At 38.7% G+C, this 23,073-nt stretch overlaps 1 protein-coding gene across 3 annotated transcripts; it reads right to left on the reverse strand.

Moving 5' to 3' along the window:
• Positions 1-254: 254 nt before the first annotated feature.
• Positions 255-21,719, reverse strand: SLC35B3 (solute carrier family 35 member B3). 3 transcript variants are annotated; one of them, XM_070360792.1, is made up of 10 exons: positions 21,511-21,646; positions 16,011-16,304; positions 13,174-13,295; positions 9,291-9,445; positions 8,084-8,191; positions 6,722-6,819; positions 4,063-4,155; positions 3,536-3,647; positions 2,482-2,551; positions 255-924 (listed from the first exon to the last, which is right to left on the reverse strand). In XM_070360792.1, the coding sequence occupies exons 2-10, from the start codon at positions 16,209-16,211 to the stop codon at positions 774-776; spliced, it is 1,110 nt and encodes a 369-aa protein (XP_070216893.1). In that variant the 5' UTR covers positions 16,212-16,304; positions 21,511-21,646; the 3' UTR covers positions 255-773. The 3 variants fall into 3 exon arrangements, with proteins under 3 accessions (XP_070216893.1, XP_005908245.2, XP_070216892.1); XM_005908183.3 differs by having other exon boundaries at positions 256-924; positions 21,587-21,719; XM_070360791.1 differs by lacking the exon at positions 255-924 and adding an exon at positions 961-1,703 and having other exon boundaries at positions 21,587-21,719.
• Positions 21,720-23,073: the final 1,354 nt, after the last annotated feature.

Consider the following 23,073-nt stretch of genomic DNA (forward strand, 5'->3'; position numbering starts at 1 on the left):
AAAAGAGTTGGACGTGACTTAAGAGACTAAACAACATTTTCCCTTCAACTTAAAAATTCAGATCATGACGTTTCCTAGCACCTCTGATGAGTAGTAGGAAATGTGTCTTGTGATATATATACTTATAGGACGCAGGATGACAACTCTTCTTCCTCTATCCCGTATATTCCACAGAAAAATTAAAGCACATTTTATGTATACTTTTAAATGATCAGAGAAAAGCCTAAGATTTAAAGTTTAAGTATACTTTACTTTCCCTCTTCATAACAAAATCCAACCTTTATTTCCCCTCTTTATAAAAAAACTTCATCAAACACATTCTTTAAAAAAAAAAATCACAGAATAATTTTTATTTATAATGAAGTTATTCTCTCTGGACTTTAAATCATCAGTTCACTCTTACAACAGAGATTCAGTTTAAATAAGACCACCACAATGGAATGGAAAGAGGACAGCAGTCTGTTTTTACATATCAATCTCTCTGATATGTCTTAACGATACACTCAGTCCTACCCCATGGTCCATCTCCAGCGAAGTTCTCAACAGACTGCAAGCACTCAGGGTCCTTCATGCTGACGTACCGGGCGTGCCCTCGATTGCTCTGGAGGTTAGACAAACAGGGTTCTGAACAAAGGCCGACTTCACACGTGATCCATCCACAAATGGACAGCATGCCTTCAGAGCCTTTGGTTTTTATAAGTCCCTTTGGAAAGTTAAGTGATTGATGAATTAATTCTATTTTACAAATAGAATTTTACAAAACGAGCCACTGCCTATACAGTTTGTGCCAACGTCCTTGACTTCCTTAGGTCCATCACTCTGTTTATCAGATCATATGCTGATGGCAGCCTCATTTTATCCATATTTTTGCTGTAAACATTGAGAAATATACCAAGGACAACTAGGAAACCAGACCACACATACCTAAGAGAAAAAAATAAGGAAAAAAAAGATTAATGTCAGAGTAACAATTTATCATTAACCATAGAGTTTGATGGATTTCACAAAAATTCTTCAATATTTTGCTACTGGATACCTAATCTAAAATAGCACTAAAATAGTATTTATTTTATTTTACAAATAATATTTAGGTCATAGTAGATGGAATTCTGTATTTTTAATGTTTAGTATGTATGTCAGAAAAGTATTTTAAAAAAGAATTTTAAATATAGTGCACTTGAATTTTGAGGATAATAGTAAATTCAAAGTCCAACATCTACCAGAAGTCTCATAAGTATGTTTAAAGCACTGGATACATAAATCTGTCAGGGAATTTGACACAGCAGCCCAACTAGTTACCCCAGAGCGGGTAGAATATACCCAGACAGACAGGGGCGCATCCTGAGAAAGCGGAATGGGCGTGGGCAGCACAGTGAGCGCCTGCCCCACGCAGAAGGAGAGGCGCTGACAGAGAACCAGCCTCACAGCTGCCCCTGCCGTCAGCTGGGCGCTGGTTCCAGACTCACCCCTCCACCCAGAGGACACTAAAATCTGTGGAGGCTAAGGTCGTTTATATAAAATGGCAAAGTATTTGCATATGTGCACAGCCTGGTGTGTACTGTAAATCATCTCTAAATTATTGTAAGACCTGACACGATGAATCTGCCATGCAAGTTCAAACTGCACCTTTTTCAACGTTCTGGACTTTCTCTTTTCTTGAATATTTTTGCCCTGCCGTTGGTTGAGCCTGCAGATGCAGATACCTGTGGATACAGAAGACCGACTGTACAGGGATGATGATTTATCGTGTGGTTACCTTTACGCTTGTACACCTGACACTTTGAGGTTTGAAAAGCACAGGTCCACTTATACGTGGTTTTTTAAAAAATAAATACACAGTCGGTCCTCTGTGTGCATATGTGGAATCTGGATGCAAAGGGCTGACTGAAAGGGACTCCAGCATCCTTGGATTTCAGTCTATCGTGTCCTGGACTGGTACTCTGTGGATTCTGAGGGATGACTGTACAATGACCATGTCTAAGTCTGAATCTTCTCAATTACCAACCAGTATAAGTTTAAATGATGCTAATTTCAAATACATAATAGACAGTAAAGAAAACAGTCAGTGTTTCTACCAGAAGCCAGAAATTGATAAAACCATTAGGACACAATTTACAGAATATTTCTCTACCTCAAATCCTTTGTAGGAAAAGGCAGCAAATAACCTTAAGAACCATCTATGTAGATATTTATAATTTCTATATCTGTACCAGGGCAAGGGGAATCCCTTAATCTCACCACATCATTCACATTCATTTATATGAGAAACAGGGTCACAAGTGCATTGGGACTGGTTAGGCAATTTAAGTGTACAAAATGATTTCTTCAAAATAATTACATACATTTCTGAAACAGGAGAAGACACATCCATAAATGTGGGTCAAGATGAAAAGGTTTCTTTATAAAGAAATTAAGGCTGTTTAAGAAGAAATGTGAAAGTACCCAAAGGTAGAGAGACTTGCTGAACTGACAAGTACTTACTGGAATGTGAATGGTTTGGCAAAGAATATAAATGAAAGAACAACGGTCATCGCTTTTCTCCCTGTCGTCACTGTAGGGAGAAAAAGGTAGGTTTAGAGTGTGCCTACTATTGGTAATACTTTGGAAATCATATATTTGACAAATCTTTACAGAGCCTACTGTGCACCAAGATCTACATGAGGTGTCAAGGAAACAAATTAAAAAAACAACAACAGAAAGTCACTGCTCCTGCAACCGTGGAGTTCACAATCGAGCAGGGTTACAGACATTAAATAATAAGGCTAAATTTTACAGTACAACTGTAGTAAGTACTTGATGGAGGCCATGTTGCTATGGAGCTTCACCATCTTTTAGAGAGACATTCTTAGTCTGGCAAGAAACATTATTCCAAGGAAGATAGGATTAGGTAGAATGGGGGATATTCTTTGAAAGCGACAATCTATAGGTCATCCTAACACTCTAACGGTGGGCACAGCTGGATAAAACCATGAACATCTTTCCTGTCCTCTGTTCACTGTCCTTCAGGGGTTATGGCCAGAAACCCTCCTCCCCGGTCCCACCCGGGGGGGACAGGAGCTCCGCATGCGGCTCCAGGACACCTTCCTCCCCTGGACCGTGTGCTGCTCAGCTCTCTCTCTTATTGGTCCTCCATTCCCAGACTCTACATTCAAAGCATGAATGAATGAATACCAGAACTATTTTGGAAACACATGTCAGAGCCTGACTCCCCAAATCTATTTTTCCTTCTACCTTAGTAAAAGGATCCCATTTTTTAACCAGGACACCTGCCCAGCCTCTCCTACAGTTGCTGTGGTCATGGAACTGGGTTTAGTCAACCAAGTGTCAATTCAAGTGTCAGCAGAAGTGCTGTCTCTAGTGTAAACACTAGGGAGTTTACAGAAAGAGACAGGATGTGGGCAGAGAGACAGAGGGACTGGATTCCCAAGGAGCTGGAGCCACCACGCCAGCTTGGGCGGTGCTGGGCATACGGTTAAAAGGACAGGTCTGGAGTCACATGCTTATTACATAATCTAATTAAGTACGTCATTCTTACCTGTTACAGCAAGAAGTGCACCAAAAATTTTAATCAAAGCCAGAACAAAAGAGATTCCAAAATACCCAGTGAGGGAAAAAAGGAAAGCATAACCATAGGTCCGAATTGGATCCTGTAACATATAAAAAAGCCTTTTCTAACGAAAAATGCAAAACAAACTCTGAGGTATTATAAATGAAATAAAATTACAGATTTTAATCAACTTCTTGAGCAATAATAAGCCATTCAACAATGCAATCAAGCAAAGATTCTTATTTAGTTCTGATTTAATGGAAAAATAATAATGAAATTAAAAATCCCCAACTTATACATTATGAATAGTTTAAAAATTAACTTATAGAAAAGAGCAAGGATAAAATAAATTTAAATATAAATCATTTCATTTCTAATTTCTGATCTATATATATTGTATTAAAGGAGTCATCAAGTTAAATGAAATACAGTCTTTTTGAACAAGGAGAATCAGAAATACAGAGGAAACTATTTAATGGAAGATGTTTATTTTAAAAAATGTGATTAGTGTTTACCTTTGAACAAAATGTTACTGCAGGGCCTAATCCACTAGTGCATGTCAATCCCAATAAAATGTACACAAAACCGATTGAATACGAATACAAAACCTAGAGAAGAGAAAAATAAAGTGGAAAAAAGTGGTATTTAACCAAAGGTGGAAATGAATAGTTTTCAATATGTGGCTCAATTAATCTATTCAATTAAATTTGCAGAAGAAACCACTTTAAAAGTAACATCATTGTTTGGACATGGCCTAATTTTCTGGAAATGATGGTTGATCCTGTTTATAAGTTTTAGGTACAACATAACCTGTACAACAGAGAAGGCAATGGCACCCCACTCCAGTACTCTTGCCTGGAAAATCCCATGGACGGAGGAGCCTGGTAGGTTGCAGTCCATGGGGTCACTAAGAGTCAGACACGACTGAGCGACTTCACTTTCACTTTTCACTTTCATGCATTGGAGAAGGAATTGGCAACCCACTCCAGTGTTCTTGCCTGGAGAATCCCAGGGACAGGGGAGCCTAGTGGGCTGCCGTCTATGGGGTCCCACAGAGTTGGACACGACTGAAGCGACTTAGCAGCAGCAGCAGCAACTTGTATAACAGAACTCAGCAGTTCTAATCCTTTCATATATGACTACCTAATTATTCATTTTTTGTTTGGCTTAATTACTGAATTCAAACCAGATTTTAGTGTTGGGATCCTAAAAACATACACAAGACAAAGATACTCTGAAAACTACATATTAGATATGAAAAATCCAAACATTAAGCTTGCAAAGACTATTAAAATATAATGAAAATAAGCAGTATATGGCATATTTATTAATTTCTCAACTTTCCTACCAATCTTTCTATCCTGGTTTATTATACTCCTTATAAGCAGAATCAGCATTATTGTCAAACTTCAAAACCTGCTATGTGTCAGGTACTGTGCTAATGATGCTCTATATAAATTAATCCTTTTTATTTCTCACAACCAGCTGAAGAGACAGGCACGTTTTTTATTTCACGCTATATATATATTTTTTCTTAACCTTTTAATTTTGCATTGGGGTATAGCCAATTAACAAACTGTGATAGCTTCAGGTGAGCAGTGAAGGGATGTGGCCATACGTACACAGGTGTCCACTCCCCCCTCATCCAGGCTGCCACATAGTACTGAGTAGAGTTCTTTGCGCTGTCCAGTAGGTGAGTCAGGCACTCTTGACCATCATTTCCTACCAGTGTGTGGATGGGAAAACTAAAACTTAAGAGATGGTAAGTCATCTTCCCGAAAGAGGAGAGCTAGTACAGGAGGATATAAACCGAGGCTACCTCGGATCACAGTGCACGTTGTAACCACCGTACTGCACTAACTTTCTAGTTACCCACAGTCCCTTAATTCTCGGCTCTTTCCCTTATCTAGGAAGAGCGGTGATGATCAAGAAAACTCCTGACCAAGATTAAGGTTCCTGTGTTCTCAGAGACTCTGCAGAGATGCCCCACCCTGCTCCCAAGGTAACCAGCCCTACATATCCTTAATGCAGTGAGCTCTGTCTGTCTAGCAAGGTGGTTGGCTGTAAAACTAATGCAAACACACACATGACGTATTTACTGCATACAAATACCAACCAGTTAGAAGACACATGGGAAGAAAAGATAATATTTGCAGTAATAAGGGCAAAAAGATGAAACACCTAACAATAGCTTCAGTTAAAAAAATAACTGGATTTACACAAAGAAAATTGTACAAAGTCTAAGGGACATTTAAAGGAAACACTTGAATAAAAGGAAAGTCATACCTCATTCTTGAAAGAATATACACTTGAAAGAATCAAGTGTATAGATGCCATTCTCCCTAAATTAATTTATAATTCAATGCCATAGCAATCACAATACCAACGGGATTTCTAGTTTATCTGGGGATATGGACACCCAAGAGTAACTACTGGTAGTAAAATTCTGAAAAACAAAAGGAATGACAGTGGCTAGTCCTAACAGATGGTAAACGTCTGGGGATAAAGCTTCTGTCGTATAGTTCCGGAGCAGAAATAAACTGGAAAGGATAAAATTCTAAACTCTGCATCAGAACATGAGAGGATGGAAGAAGATATTTAAAATAAAAGTTGGAAAAGTGAACTATTCAATAAGTGATACTAGTGCAAGTGGATAGTCATATGGAAGAAAATTTTTAGAAAGCTATGGCTGGATCAAAGATTTCATAAATAAGGAGATTATAAAACTAGGAGGCAACTGGCATAAAATTCTTAAAATTTGAGAGTTGGAAAAGCCCTTTTCAATAATAATGCACAGCCAGAAGCCATGAAGCAAAAGATAAGCTAAACTACATGCAAATTACAAACTGCTAGATGGAAGATAATACCAGATACAAAGAGAGAATAAAAATGATGCAACAGAGAAAATTTTTTAACATGCCCCAAACTCCTTGAATCAGAGAGGAAAAAATGATCAAATGCTTATCATACGGTATTAGTGGTGGTGATGGTATTTTACTTTTTACCTTCGTATGACACTTGAATGTGCTACTTTTATGAAAATAGTGATGATAAACCAGTTTAAAAATGCAATGCAAAAATGCAAGTCTTCAGTACTATAATTATGTCATAAAACTAAGGACATCATCATTTTTGAGTCTGTCTGATGTGATGAAAAAGCACGAGAGCATTTACCATTTCTGAATTAGAAGCATTATGCAGCTTCATAGCTTTCTCTTGGACATTCCCAATGACAGCATCTGCGCACAGGGCCAGCGAAATGAGGACCACACCTTCAAGAAGGCATAAGAAAAAATAACCTCCTCATTCAAATGCATGAACAGTAATCAAGACTTAGCAGAAATTTAATTGGGCTAAAAAAACAGCAGACCTTAAATTACACTTGCTCAGTAGAATACTTTTATCCACATTCAGTTGTAACAGGCATGTAGATATTATTTAAGAAAACAAAACTAATACTAATAAATTGCATTAATGCCATCACCTTATTGTGTTTAATAATCACATCAAATAATAGTTTTATGTTTAAAGTACTGATTTTTAATAGGACTTGAGATCATTATTTTGAACAGTTATCCTGGATTTTATATGTGAAGTAGTTGACATACACATTTTTGTTTTAAAAGGCTCTTTTGGAAAGGCTCATAACACATAGAAGTGAAGTCAGGCTGTTTAAGAACTTTAGTGATTAGGTTACAAGTCTCAAAGAAACACTGTACTAAACGAACATGGTGAGAAGTTAGAGCTCCTGACACCGCCTCTCCTCGTCGTCATCACCCACACCCCACGGGCAGGTGCTTTCACATCCACTCCTCCAGCATCTCACTTCTACGCTCCCACTACCTTCGTGTGAGGCGAGCTATTATCTCTTTTTATGTGAACCACTCCTACCCCTGGTGGCTCAGACGGTATAGTCTGCAATGCAGGAGACACAGGTTTGATCCCAGGGTTGGGAAGATCTCCTGGAGGAGGAAATGGCAATCCACTTCAGTATTCTTCCCGAGATATTGCATGGATGGAGGAGCCTGGCGGGCTATAATCCACGGGGTTGCAAAAGAGTCAGACACGACGTAGCAACTAAGCGTGCACACGCCTCTAAAGTCACTTTTCCCCTCAGACTCCAAATATAATTTTCCTTTTGTGGGTGCGGACACAATGAAGCTAACAGTGAAAAGTAAGTGTGCACGTTTCTTTTTTCTTTCTTAAGAAAATAACCATTACTACTGTGGTTCTGTAACTTGTGTGTATGGTTCCGACTTAGTCCTTTAAAGATTGACCTACCAAGTACTAGAAAACAGGAGATTCTCACCAGGCAAACAGCCTCCTGTCATGCCCAAATACAAGAGGACTGAAGACAATGGTTATGTTTCAGAGATGTAACCTTTTCACTACATCTTATATAACAGTCCAGAAACTTTATGCTAGATATGAGAACCACAGATGTCACACCATCATGTAAGACCCTAATGAAACTGTAAAAATTCTTACTCTGAACTGAAACACTGACAAAATCCAAGAAGACAAATAATTCCTTACCTGTCAGGTTGAAATTTGGCGCAACCGTGCTGTCGGCTAGGGTAAACCATATCAGGCCGAGGCTCATACATAAGGCAGCAGACACGTCTGCAACATTATAACGCTTTCCTGTGTATAACAAAGGGTAAGTCAACCTCGTCATGCAATCATCCATTCAGCACAGTGTTGGATCTGTGTGTCTAACAAGCTCAGCAGGGATTGCTTTTTATATACAATGTCAGAAATGATCAAGAACATTTTAATCAAGGCATGGGATGGTCACAGAAGGGTTTCTGAAAATTAAATTATCCTGTGAGCACCAAAATGTCCTTTAAATTAGACAGGAAATCCTCCTTTCATCTGCTATGATAGTGATTAAATCAGAACATTTAAAAGTTTGTGGAATTAGTGCCTCTTTTATTTTATAACATAAGCCTACGAAGTCTCTTACAGTTCATAAGTTTACAAAACAACCAGAGTAGTTATTCAGGCACAGGTTAAGTCATTTACAAAGTTAAATGTGATTTTTAATAGGAATTGAGATCATTTTTTCCTATGTGAACAATTATCCTGAAATTATACGTTACAGTTGACATACATATTTTCATTTTAAAAGGCTCTTTTGGGAAGGCTTATAATACATGAAATGAAGTCAGGGCTGTATGAGAAATCTAGTGTTATCTAAAAAGGAATATTCCTCATGACAGTCATAGGAACTTGCTCCATGGCTTGTCACTATCACTGCTTCCTCTTTTACTCCTGCTTTCATAGGCCTGTAACTTAGTTGGGGCTCAGCAGAGTGGGTTAAAGAACACTTTTGCTCAGCTTAAGCTTTACTTCATCATGAGAATTATCCATTTGCACAAGTGGAGCCGTGGAGAGTAGGAAAATCAAAGAGTTGAAAACAGAGCTTTCTGGGTACTTGTGAGCTAAGCCTTCAATATGTGAGTATGGCCTTTCAGCAATGTAGTGGACTCCAGGCAAAAAGAATAAAACAAAATACTATTTTGGTGTTCCCCAAGTCCAAAGATTTTAGATCCTGAGGTATATCAGCGAAGTATCAGTGTTTTTATAATATCTTATTTATATTAGATTATCACTCAAAATTGTTACAATACCTAGAATGTTCATTAAAGATGTGAATCGGAGTTTAATGTTTTTCCTAATGCTAGATGTCACAGCATATCCTGTTAGCTTCAAACAGTATGAAAACATATCATTACTATACCTTGAATAAAAACTCCTCCTAGCATAACAGGAATCAATTTGCAGCACTTGAAGATGACTTGGGTAGGATAATTCAGGTAGCCCAAGGAAGTGTTTGATAACCCCATAGTACCCACAGTTAGAAAAGCTATTATCATGTAGGTTTTTCCTGGTATTCTGTAAAAGACAATTTTCAAAATCTTCATTTTGGGACCCAATTATACTACTGTAAGAGAATGTGCTTACAATGTGTAAATTCCTAATTACTCTTCTAATTTCTGTTTAATACTTCTAGAAATATTGGTAAAATATCACTATTCTTAAAGGTATAGCACTGCTTACTTGTATAAGAGAATGCTGGTAAAAATAACAGTTTACGCTTATTTAATGGACTGTAAGTGAGGACTCTCAACTGTGTGAAAAAGTAGTACATTAGACAGTTACTTAGATTCTTACAAAAAGTATAAATGTTTGTTACATTTAAGGTTTTTTTAACAGTAGTTACAGTTACATACAAAAACCATCTTGACTAAATGCAGAAAATAAGAATTGATTTTTAAGAAACATTGGTTTCTAAAATGACAAAAAAGCACCTTGCTGTTGCTCAGTCACTAAGTTGTATCCAAGTCTTTTGCGACCCCATAGACTGTAGCCCACCAGGATCCTCAGTCCATGGGATTCTCCAGGCAAGAATACGGGAGTGATTGCCATTTCCTTCTCCAGGGGATCCTCCCGACCCTGCGATCCCACCTGGGTCGCCTGCACTGCAGGTAGATTCTTTACCGTCTCAGCCACCAGGGCTGCCTTAGTTAACTTTCAGCTCCTTTTAACTCCTAACTGCTGTTCTGTTTCCTGATGTTTCCATCTAGCATTAGGAAAAATATATCTGTCCATTCTGCTCGAATAATCAGAGCAGAATTTCTCTAGGAAGTCCACGGTGGTTTAAAACCGTAGATGATTTTTTATTACCATAATGTCTTATGCCTTATATCTAATGCTATTAATTCTATAAATTGTTAAAACAACCAACTTTCAGATGAGGAATCCGACTCTCTCATGATCCCAGATGTTCTACTTTGGATTCTAACTGGACTTCCTAAAGGAGATTCTCAATATGGCACCTTCAGAATTTTGAGCTATTCTTGGGAGCATATGCTTACTTTGAAGAGATACTCAATGGTCTAAAATAATAACCTTGTACATTCACATAATTCTATTATGTTGCATTTTTAGATTTATGTTGCAGATTTAGATCTAGTTTTCATTTTGGGATTTGGGCTCAGGTTTAAATCAAGACAACAAAATTCCACATTTTTTTTTTTTACATGGCTATGCAGAAGGCAAAATAATTTACTAGAAAAGTTCAATTAAAATGTATCATTTCCAATTCAATTTTGAGACCTTTGCTTATATTTAACTATGAACACAGTGGTCAATATTCAGAACCCACGAGGAAATAACTGGGCATGCCCATATGTATCAGTGTACACAGACGCTGGTTTCTACATTGTCCGTGGGGTTTAACCCTCAGTGGGGGTTACCAGTGAAGGAGGCACAACATGACTTCTCCAGGAGATGACAGGAGTCAGAAGGGGCAAATTTCCTCACTCATAAATTGCAAACAGTGGCCAGAAAATTCAAGTCAGAAGAATCACAAGATTAGAAAAGCAGTGCAGTAAAGGAGAAGGAAAACCAGCCTGCCACTTAGGAAACCTAAATTCAAAAGGTTCCAGCGTGGGGCATGAGCTCATGGAAATCCCAGCTCTCCTCCAGGTCTGCTTTCTCACTGGTGAAATGAGGCTAGATTTCACCATCTTGCCTCTAGGACTCTAAGCTGTTTCTACTTGAATACCCCAACTACTTACTACTTTAGATATGATGGGAAAGCTGTAACTTTGAAAAGTCCTTTGAAAAGCAATTTGACAGATCTCCTTTACTGAAAACTCTCACAGAGTAACTAGCACTAAAGCTACAAGGTCATCTTCGATGAAATAACAAGGCGCATACTTAGGGTATGCTAGACTGTGACGCGCGACACCGCACATCGAGGTGGTTCATCCTCAACATGAAGCGATGTAAGAAGCTCCCCGAGGAACCGACAGAACTAAGGGGGGCTCAGACCCACATTTTCTAACTCCAGACTCTGTGGTTGTATAAGCTCATGGGTATTCATATGAATACAGCAAGGGAGAAAAACTAAGCCAAGAATTCAACTAATCAGAGGTCTAAAGAGCAGTGCCACTTAAATAAATTCATAGATAGATACATATACTTGCAAATACATTCAAAAATATGTGATTGGGCATGTTTTCACTGTAATACATCTTTAAAGATCTTTTTTTTTTTCTAAAAAGGGTTTTGAGGTGCCTTGGAATGAAAAGTTTTCAATTCATAATTACATTTTATTATAGGCCTATAAATTCTTCTACCTAATTTCTTCAGCTGTGTTTACATCAAACACAAACGACTTTATCTTTAAATATGTTATGGGCATGTGATTTGAAGGCTGGGGAAAACATGACTGATGGCTCACTCTCCATCTTTTGGTAGCTGAGAAGGAGCTGTATCTTTTTAAAATTTACCACTTAAGAGGATGCGTCATCTCGTGTTTTTTCATCTAATAAATACAGCATTGTGATTTTTTACTTTAAAGCAATCAGTGGTCCAGCAGTTTGCAATACATAACAACTCATCAAGCTTCCACGTATATTAGTCTTGACAGATGCATTTACTTACTTTCTTTTCTATCTCCTATGGCTGAGCTAAGTCTTGTGGAGTTTCAGAGCACGAAAATAATAAAGATGATCTTGGAATCAAACATTTTAAAAATTGCTGCCATAATAATTTATTGGCAATATAGAGGTTGAGAAGTAAAATTAGACCAATGATACTGATGTTGCTCATTTAAATATTTAAAATCCTATAGTTATCTTCATACAAACATCAAAAACACTTATTTAAGAAAAAAAAGTAGCTATGAGGATTTTTTATTTTTACTTAAAGATTAAACATGTATATCAATGAAAACAATGTCAACACTGCTATCTCCTTGGTACACTTAAACTATCCAATATATGCATGAAATAATCACATTTTAGGGTCTGACATGACAGGATAACCACACCTAAACTTACCCAGAAAATGTTATATTCAAATTCCCCACCCCCTTCTGATGTAAGAGACAAGGTTTTCACTGCATATTGTTCAATATGCCAGGAAAAGTATTTCAAGATATTACTCAAACCTAACTGGTCATTAATTTAAAAGATACTATCATATAAACTCTTAAGTTTTGATGGGAAGGAATATTATGAAATTTCTCTAATGTCCATGAATATAATCCCTACTGCTGGTCATTACAAATGTGATAAGTGGAACATATCCTACAAAACAAAGCATTAACTATCCATTTCAAAAAACCAGTATAAAAATAGGTACTGACACTTCACATAATCACACCTATTTCCATTTTAAGAACATATATGTACATCTGAATACATTCTGTTTTAAGAAAATCTATTTTATTATTGAGTCTAAACAACATTTTGTTTTTGGCTGCACTGTGTGGCTTGTGGGATTTCAGTTCCCTGACCAGGGATTGCACCAGGGCCCCTGCAGTTAAGTGCAGAGTCCTGACCACCGGACCATCAGGAAATTTCTTCAACAATTTTTTGGTAACGTTACACTTCAGGGGATATTACTTTTTTCAACATATAATGGAAATATCAAATTTATTATTTTTAATATGTTAACAACACTGATGAAAATTCTTGGGTATTAAATGTTTTATTAACGTAAAACATATTTCACATATAACATACTTCATGAGCTCAAAATAATAAAACAAAAAAATTAACTACTAGTCATGTACTTAACTGCCAAAAAAAAACAAGCAATCCACATACCTCCTCCTTTTGTCCTGAATTAGCTGAAGTTCTATGAGGCCAAATATGGAGTAAAATGCAAACTGTACTAAAGTAAGATACCAGCCATAGGGCTTAAAACCCTCCACTGAAAATATTAATTCCTGTCAAGAGATACATGAACACTGTTAAGTTCAGCGGCGGACCAATCTCCTCACAATGAATTCATGTAAGCACAGCATTTTAATAGAAACCAAGCTTCACCCCTCAAAACAGCAAACTGAACCAAAAAACATCCAAATGTAAGGCTTCTGAGAGGTAAAATTGGAGAAGCTCTGCGAAGTCACTTCAGTCGTGTCCGAGTCTGTGCAACCCCAGAGACGGCAGCCCACCAGGCTTCCCTGTCCCTGAGATTCCCCAGGCAAGAACACCGGAGTGGGTTGCCATTTCCTTCTCCAAGCTCAGAAGACTTTAAAAAGACGTGATGGCAGACATCCAGCACAACAGGAGAGGGGGAGGAAGAACTAGGAAGTAACCCCATCACCTGCTTTTCTCTTTTTTTTAAAAGATCAAAATTAAGAGAGTTGCCCAAAACAATGAGGGAGGCAGCTGACTGAAGAACTCATGTACTTTTAAAAAAGCAAGTCTCGTTAGAAGTCTACTACCTCAAGCCTGTTTTCCTGTATTAACATAGTCATTCAACTCACTGATTAATGGTTTTTTTAAGAAATCCTGCGCCATGGATTACATAAAAAACTTTCCCTTATAGAAGAATGGTTACTCTTCCTAAACATAATGTTATTATCATGAAAAAAATTTGTTAATTGTTAATAAGCCATTCTTAATCTCATTAAGAAGTAGTCTAATAAAGTTATCTGGCTTAACTGAATAAATCATCTACCACATATATAAATATTATATAAATTGCATAATATATAGTATAAATAATATATATTTCAGCTATACTTAAAATAAAATTTAAAAACATGAAATTGATGGATAAATTCATGTTCAAAGAAAAACTAAACATATGCTCTAAAAAGATCCTAAACTGATTTTGTCCATTTAGGATTCTGTGCAATTTGCCAAATTTAGATTTCATGTTTAAATAAGTCTGTGAGTTATTTAGTAGGAGTTATCTGGTTTATAAAAACACAAAAAATATCTTTATTAATATCCTGACACTAGGTAAATATTTCATTTTCTATATTGCTAAATTAATACAAAACCCCATTTTCTTTAAACTATTTTAATACGGAGTTTTATGTAAGAGTTAGTAGCAATGTCAGTTCTCACAAAAGTAATGTTACAATTTAATCAGTTTATCTAATTTTAAAAGAAACTTCGAACATATTAGTTTTTAGTTAAAATCCCTGATCATTTATCAAATAGAAAAAAATTTAACGAAATTTGTAAATTTCTAATTCATTTTCCATTACAATGGCTAACTGCTCCCAAGCTATTTGGTAACAATGGTATTTCAAAGGAGAAAAAAATGCTTCTCAACAAAAAATTCCAACATCTGATAAAAGTTACTATTTTGTGTTGTTCTTCATTGTTATACCTGAATTTTTATATCATCTTCTAGGAGAAAAATCAGTTACCAATATAAACATTAAGATTTTAAAATTCATGTTGTTTTACACTAAGACATCCTATAGAGCACTTTTAGAAGCAAAGGAATAGTCACAATTCTATTTTCTATTTTTAAACTTACTTTTTATATTTTATTTATATAAGATAAAGGAAAAGCAAAGAATAATTTTAAGATCACTGATTATAAAGAATATCAGAAATATTATCTACATTTAAGAAAACGCATCACTTTTCTTTTCTTGAATTATAAAGATTTCTCATGTTAGGGAATTGCAAAGAAAAAGTAAGTTGACAAAGGCTGAAAATACCCACTACTGAACTGATAATTGAGAATATGTCTGCTGTTTACACTAGTCTGGACTGTCACCCATCCAACTCATGTCTTTGAAGGTCGGGACTTTGCTGGTCAGATGTATACACTATCCCATAAAACAACACAAATATAAGACAAATTGTGGCAATGCTAGACATTTTTTGCTGAGGCAAAAATCACAGAAAAATAAGATTCTGGCAAAGTTGGCTTCCCTTGTAGCTCAGCCAGTAAAGAGTCTGCCTGCAATGTAGGAGACTGGGTGCGATTCCTGGGTAGGGAAGATGCCCTGGAGAAGCCACTGGCAACCCACTCCAGTATTCTTGCCTGGAGAATCCCATGGACAGAGGAGCCTGGCGGGCTATAGTCTATGGGACCGCAAGAGTTGGACACGACTGAGCAGTAAGCACAAAGTTAGTTTACAAGAGGAAACCAACAAGGATGAGAACACAACAGATGCTTAAAGAATGATTCAAACAGTATAGGATTAAAGACACCCTTGGAAAAATATTAAACATCCAGATATACTCTTGCAAAATGACCTCTTACTGACCTCTAGGAATTTAAAAATGAATGGGAATATGGGTTTTGTGCTGTTGTTCAATTTTATGTAAAAACTGTGTTCCAAAATACTAATCAATACTTGAGTCATTTTCTTTAAAAAAACACATGGTTATAATTACTTATTACACATCTTCCAAAACACTTCATATTTTTTCATAATTTTAGTTTTTAAAAATTGTCTCCGGCTTCCCTTCCCCCATGTAAAACTCTTCACTGTAAAATTTGGATCCCTGTTTCCAGCCAATTTTATCTTAAGTAGCCCTTTTCTACTAGTATATTAAGAAACTCAAATTTGTGAATCAACTTGCTATCCTATGAGGGGAAGTCTCTTGAACAAAACTGTTGGTAGTGCCCATAATGAGCTCAACTATTACAAATAATTAACATATTATAACAAATAATTTTTTACCTGTAAATATCCATAAATTAGGTAAAATACAAAAACTCCAGCAACACATATAAAAAACTGAGTCAGTTTGTTGAATCTGCTGAGATTTATGCCAAGCACGACAATGTCATCTATAGACTTGATGTGTGGTGACATTGCTTGGGTTTTGGATGGGACAGTGATAGAAATGTATTTCCTGGAGGTGTTGAACTTGAGATCCATTGTTCTTGTTTTGCCGCATTCAGTGCTACCAAAGTTATCTTTGTTGGTTTCCTCTCCTTTGTTCAGGCCTCCTTCTGCCTGCTGAGCCAAGTCCTAAAGAAGGAAACAAACAATTCAAGCAAAACATTTAGACCATCAAGTAAAGTGCTATGCTCCAAATACTATCTCAGATCACATTTTGAAATTTATATAGGTAAGAGTCATTCTCTCTGGATTTTAATACATTAATTCTCTTCTTCAAGCTTCCAATCGACCAAAATAGGTTTACTCTCCAAACAATGTACCTTCACCTGATAAAGACCAATACATCACTAAATATACACCATTCTTATCTCCACAGCAACACATCAAAAGCTAACCTTGTATTTATTTCAAAGAAGTAAGGGTGCCTTTATTATGCTTCTATTTGTAGTGAGGATATAATTTTTAAAGCCCACAACAGTATATGCAGAACGTCTTCAACATTAAAGTCAATCTCTAATTGTAGAAAAGAGTAAAGAACAGCCCAAACTCCTACAGCTGCTAAGCCAACTGTAAAATTTATCTGCTAATGACACTGTAAAATAAAGTCAAACTTATGTAAGTTATGTAAAAATCCAGATTTATCTGAGATTATAGAAAAGATACTACGCTTTAGCAACAGCATCTCTTGAGTTAAAAGGAAATGTTTTCTTCCGTTGGAGAACATTACTGTAATTTAAAAAGTCTTTGGTATAGTTGTTCAGTGGGTATAAAGCTTGAATTACACCAGATAACTCTGGTCCTAGACATCACCTGTTGCAGAGACCCTATAACACAGTGCCTATGGTTAACTATGTGGAGCTGTGCACTCAATCATTTGTTAAGTGGGTAGATCTTATGTAAAGCATTCTTTTTTTTTTTAATTTTTTTATTTATTTTATATTTTATTTTTAAACTTTACAAATTGTATTAGTTTTGCCAAATATCAAAATGAATCTGCCACAGGTATACCTGTGTTCCCCATCCTGAACCCTCCACCCTCCTCCCTCCCCATACCATCCCTCTGGGTCGTCCCAGTGCACTAGCCCCAAGTATCCAGTATCGTGCATCGAACCTGGACTGGCAACTCATTTCATACATGATATTATACATGTTTCAATGCCATTCTCCCAAATCTTCCCACCCTCTCCCTCTGCAACAGAGTCCATAAGACTGTTCTATACATCAGTGTCTCTTTTGCTGTCTCGTACACAGGGTTATTGTTAGCATCTTTCTAAATTCCATATATATGCGTTAGTATACTGTATTGGTGTTTTTCTTTCTGGCTTACTTCACTCTGTATAATAGGCTCCAGTTTCATCCACCTCATTAGAACTGATTCAAATGTATTCTTTTTAATGGCTGAGTAATACTCCATTGTGTATATGTACCACAGCTTTCTTATCCATTCATCTGCTGATGGACATCTAGGTTGCTTCCATGTCCTGGCTATTATAAACAGTGCTGTGATGAACATTGGGGTACACGTGTCTCTTTCCCTTCTGGTTTCCTCAGTGTGTATGCCCAGCAGTGGGATTGCTGGATCATAAGGCAGTTCTATTTCCAGTTTTTAAGGAATCTCCACACTGTTCTCCATAGTGACTGTACTAGTTTGCATTCCCACCAACAGTGTAAGAGGGTTCCCTTTTCTCCACACCCTCTCCAGCATTTATTGCTTGTAGACTTTTGGATTGCAGCCATTCTGACTGGTGTGAAATGGTACCTCATAGTGGTTTTGATTTGCATTTCTCTGATAATGAGTGATGTTGAGCATCTTTTTATGTGTTTGTTAGCCATCTGTATGTCTTCTTTGAAGAAATGTCTATTTAGTTCTTTGCATTCTTAATAGCAACACACACTCACACCCAGGGGACACAAGGCACTTCTGGTGGGGACAGATATGTCTATTACCTTGCATATGGAGATGGGATCACAGGTGTATGCATATGCCCAAACTCATCCAATTCTAACTATTAAACATGTGTATTTCTTGTATGTATCAATTATACCCTAATAAAGCTGTTTAGAAAAAAGAAATAAAAAATAAAAAAGTTCTTGGGTTTGTAAAAAGTGAAAAAATGTAACTTTTTGTTAGTTTGTGAAAAAAAAAAAAAAAAATCATGAAAGCTCCACAGATGACTGTCAATTTCTCCTTGGATTAATAGAAACTGGAAAATAAATTCATGTAAAAGTTGACGAGAGAGTGTAGAAGTATGACAAAGAACAGAACGAACTTATTAAGAAAAAATTACTTTCCTACAAGAGACTGTTACAATCCCAGAGGGAACTAAAACACAGACTCTACGTGAAGGAAGAGGATAGTAATAATTTTGACAGTGAATTATCCGAAAATCTTAAAAGAAAAAACAAAACACACCACCCCCCCGCGATATGGAAGCTTAAAACGGCGATAATTAATTCCTTCTTCAAGATTCCTTTTAATCTGCTGAGTTAGAGATTAAGTAGGCCCCTTTCTGCAATTTAAACTTGGGGTCAAGGCTCTGAATACAACTTGTCACTAACAGTAATACACAGGCATCAAAGAATGTTTGTTGAACAAGCTACCCACCATGTTTCTAGATAGAAAAATGTGTAATTTTAAGAAAAAATGTGTAATTTTAAAAAGTTTTTACTGTATTTCCTTTCCGTGTTTCTTCTTTTACACACGTTCTTATTTCCCACACGCTTAATCAATGTCATTTCTGTTTAGACTTTTAAAGTCATCTTGCAGGATCCCCTTGAGATATGACTTTCATTACAAAGCATGCCTTACAAGACCTTACCTAAACCGTTGTGTTTGAATGTAGAAGAAACAAAAAAGTTAGCAACTATTTTCCATACGTTTTGGCCTGGGTGTAGAGCACCATTCAAATAATTTGTTCTTGTGTAGGTTTTTAAACTTCATCTCCCTTCCTGGAATTGAGAATGCAATGTTTTATTAAACAGAACTTCGCTGGTTTAGATTATGTGACTGATGGAGGAGGACAGAGCTCTGATCACCAGTAACTGTGATCCTGACAGTCATATTCCTTCCATTTCAGGCATTAGTGACTGATATTAATCATTCTTTGGAATAAAAAAGTAGCATTTCCAGCACATATTGAAATTTAAAAATAAATGAATGGTGAAAACATTGATTTGAAATGATCTACTGAAATAAAATTTAATTTCTTAATCTACTCTTTCTTAACCTTTAGAAGAAAAGTCTCCCACTACAAAAATGTAGACTATGAGGAAAATATGCTACTATGATGTGAATAACCTAAAAAAGAAAACCCCGATTTTGTATTTTGCCACACTATGCTTTACAATTAAAAGAATCTTGCCATTTACAGCTAGATTAACTGGACTCTGGATATTAATCATGACCTGTCGGGTATAATTATAAAACAGAGAAAAACAAGATTCTGTGCTATTTCTTAGAACACACTTCACTGCACAAAGTTCAAGAAACCGTGTGCTCATTTTTAAAGGTTACTGTTTTTCAGATTGCTGGGAGAAATATCAATAACCTCAGATACGCAGATGACACCATCCTTATTGCAGAAGGTGAAGAGGAACTGAAGAGCCTCTTGATGAAAGTGAGAGAGGAGAGTGAAAAAGTTGGCTTAAAATTCAACATACAAAAAACTAAGATCATGGCATCCGGTCCCATCACTTCATGGCAAATAGATGGGGAAACAATGGAAACAGTGAGAAACTTTATTTTCTTGGGCTCCAAAATCACTGTAGATGGTGACTGCAGCCATGAAATTAAAAGATGCTTGCTTCTTGGAAAGAAAGCTATGACCAACCTAGACAGCATATTAAAAAGCAGACATTACTTTGCCAACAAAGTAACTTTACAAAGTAAAGTTGACATTACTTTGCCAACAAAGGTCCATCTAGTCAAAGCTATGGTTTTTCCAGTAGTCATGTATGGATGTGAGAGTTGGACTATAAAGAAAGCTGAGCATCAAAGAATTGATGCTTTTGAAGTGTGGTGTTGGAGAGTCCCTTGGACTGCAAGGAGATCCAGCCAGTCAATCCTAAAGGAAATCAGTCCTGAATATTCACTGGAAGGACTGATGCTGAAGCTGAAGCTCCAATACTGTGGCCACCTGATGTGAAGAACTAACTCATTGGAAAAGACCCTGATGCTGGGAAAGATTAAAGGCAGGAAGAGAAGGGGGTGACAGAGAATGAGATGGTTGGATGGCATCACCAACTTGATGGACATGAGTCTGAGCAAGCTGCAGGAGTTGGTGATGGACAGGGAGGCCTCGTGTGCTCCAGTCCATGGAGTCGCAAAGAGACACGACTGAGCAACTGAACTGACTGACTCTTTTTTCCCCAAAGGAGAAAACTAAAATTAGGATTGAACAGGTATATTAAGAAATTAAGTACAAATAAAAGTGTTAGTTGCTCAGTCCTCTTGGATTGCAGCCTGAGAGGTTCCTCTGTCCATGGGATTCGCCAAGCAAGAATACTGGAGTGGGTCGCCATTTCCTCCTCCAGGGGATTTTCCTGACCTAGGGATCGACCCTTTGTCACCTGCAGTGCAACCGGATTCTTAACGCTGACCCACCTGGGAAGCCCTAAGTACAAATAACACCTATCTAAATTATTTTCAAAAGCTGTATCTCTCTTCCGAATCCCAAACTATGTCAATTAGAAAAACATCCATCCAATAAACAGTTCTAGACGTCTGATATCTTACTGCAGAAGAAATGCATATGCTCAATACTTGAAAAAAAAAAAAAAAAAGAACACCGAACCCTTTCTCCTCCTTTCAACTTCTCAGAAAACAAAAAGGTGGTGGGAGAGAGTGAAACTGCAAAGCCTGGAGGAGTGTGCAGAGCCACGAGTGGAAGGTCATGACACGAACTTGACACCCCGATGAGGACAATCACCTCGCACTGCAGGTGGACAGCAGAGTGCCACACAGTGCCCAGTTGAACGCAGAACCGGGAAGTAGCTGTCAACTCTATACGCTGTCGCGGTAGGAGGCCAGGAAGTGGCTGACAGGGGTCCAGAGGCCCGGGGGAATAGCCTAGCAGACCAGACCCTCCCAGAGGTGGTCTCGGGCCTGCGGGGCCACACACCGGCCCGAGCGAGCTCTCGCCGGCCGGAGGGCACAAGGGGAGACCGTGCCAGCAGGTTTCCGTTAAGCCGGGCCCCGGCGCCCTGTCTCCCGACCTCGTCCCGCTCCCTCACGAGGACGCAGGTGGGCCGTGTCACGGTTCTCAGCGGGGAAGGGGATGGCTGGGTCCCAAACACGGCGAAAGGCCCGGGGGTTGAGGGGGGGGCCCTGGGTCACCTGGAAGGGGGACCCCAGCCCAGGGGCCGCCAAGCCAGACGCAGCGTCTCCCCCTCCCCAGGTCCGTCGCCATCACCTCCTGCGTCTCCTCCTCGCCCACTCCGGCACTTGCCACCTCAGCCTCAGCCGCCGCCGCTGCCGCCGCCTCCTCTCCAGGTGCTCTCATCCCCGGCGTCCGCGCGCCACTTCCGCTTATGTGTCCGCCTGCGCGTGCGCAGTCGCGAGGCCCCGCCCCCTCGCCAGCCCCGAGACTCCGCCGGCAGGGGCGCGGCTACGTCTCGCGCATGCGCCCTCTGCCCCGGCGCTCGCTGGCCCAGCGCGGGTGTGGTCCAGAGATGATGCTGCGAGTGCGCTCCTCTGCCCGTTAGATGTAGCGTCCCTGCGGCAAGTGACGGTCGGGTGGAGAGCTCTCCTCCTCCGAGCTGTGCTGCTAGTGTTTCTAGTTTTCGAGCCTCTGAGCCCGTGCAGCTCCTTTGGCTGCAGGGCCGGGGACTCTGGGCCCCGTGGGCGCCCACGCAGGTGGCCTTGCCCTGGAATTTGAGAAGGAAGCCGACTGGAGAATGTTGAACCCCATACAGACACCCCAGGGGTTCCCTCTTACCTCTGCTCGATCCAAATGAGATGGGGTAAAGTCACAATACCTTTCTCTACTTCTATGTTCTACCTGCTTTCTGGGTGAACCCAAGTAATGTTTGGGTTGCCTCTGACGGAATAATTCAGCTTTTGGCTACGGCAACCCCGGTCCTTTTCGCGAAAATTAGCGTTGTTGTGACGGTGCCACTTACTGCTCAGAATGTGGAAATCCCACAGCTCTGCCAGCCCCTAAACGTTTACAGGAAATGGCAACCCGCTCCAGTGTTCTTGCCTGGAGAATCCCAGGGACGGGGGAGCTTGGTGGGCTGCCCTCTATGAGGTCGCACAGAGTCAGACACGACTGAAGCGACTTAGCAGCAGCAGCAGGGCTGCAGGTGCAGTGATGATTGGTTTGGGGGTAACGCTAAAATGGTACAGATTACTGTACAGAAGGAACATTTTTGAGAGCATGCTTTAGATACCCAGGAAAGGAATGAATTGGGTTAATATATAGGTTGCAATCCAGTTGTGTGCAGCTTTCAGAACTTCACAGGCATTGTTCAAGGAGCAGCGTTTGAATTTTGTATAGGGCGGGCAGTGAAGGTTTATACTGAAGGACAGAGGGCATCTCGTGTTGTAAGTGGTGGGTCTGCTAGGCATTTCCATTTAATACGTGTTAGGTTGAATTTTCCACAGTTTGGAAAATTCTGAAAGAGATGGAAATACCAGACCACCTGACCTGCCTCTTGAGAAACCTATATGCAGGTCAGGAAGCAACAGTTAGAACTGGACATGGAACAACAGACTGGTTCCAAATAGGAAAAGGAGTACGTCAAGGCTGTATATTGTCACCCTGCTTATTTAATTTATATGCAGAGTACATCATGAGAAACGCTGGGCTGGAAGAAGCACAAGCTGGAATCAAGATTGCCGGGAGAAATATCAATAACCTCAGATATGCAGATGACACCACCCTTATGGCAGAAAGTG

The sequence above is a fragment of the Bos mutus genome, chromosome 23 (assembly GCF_027580195.1).
Source record: "Bos mutus isolate GX-2022 chromosome 23, NWIPB_WYAK_1.1, whole genome shotgun sequence".
NCBI lineage: Eukaryota > Metazoa > Chordata > Mammalia > Artiodactyla > Bovidae > Bos > Bos mutus.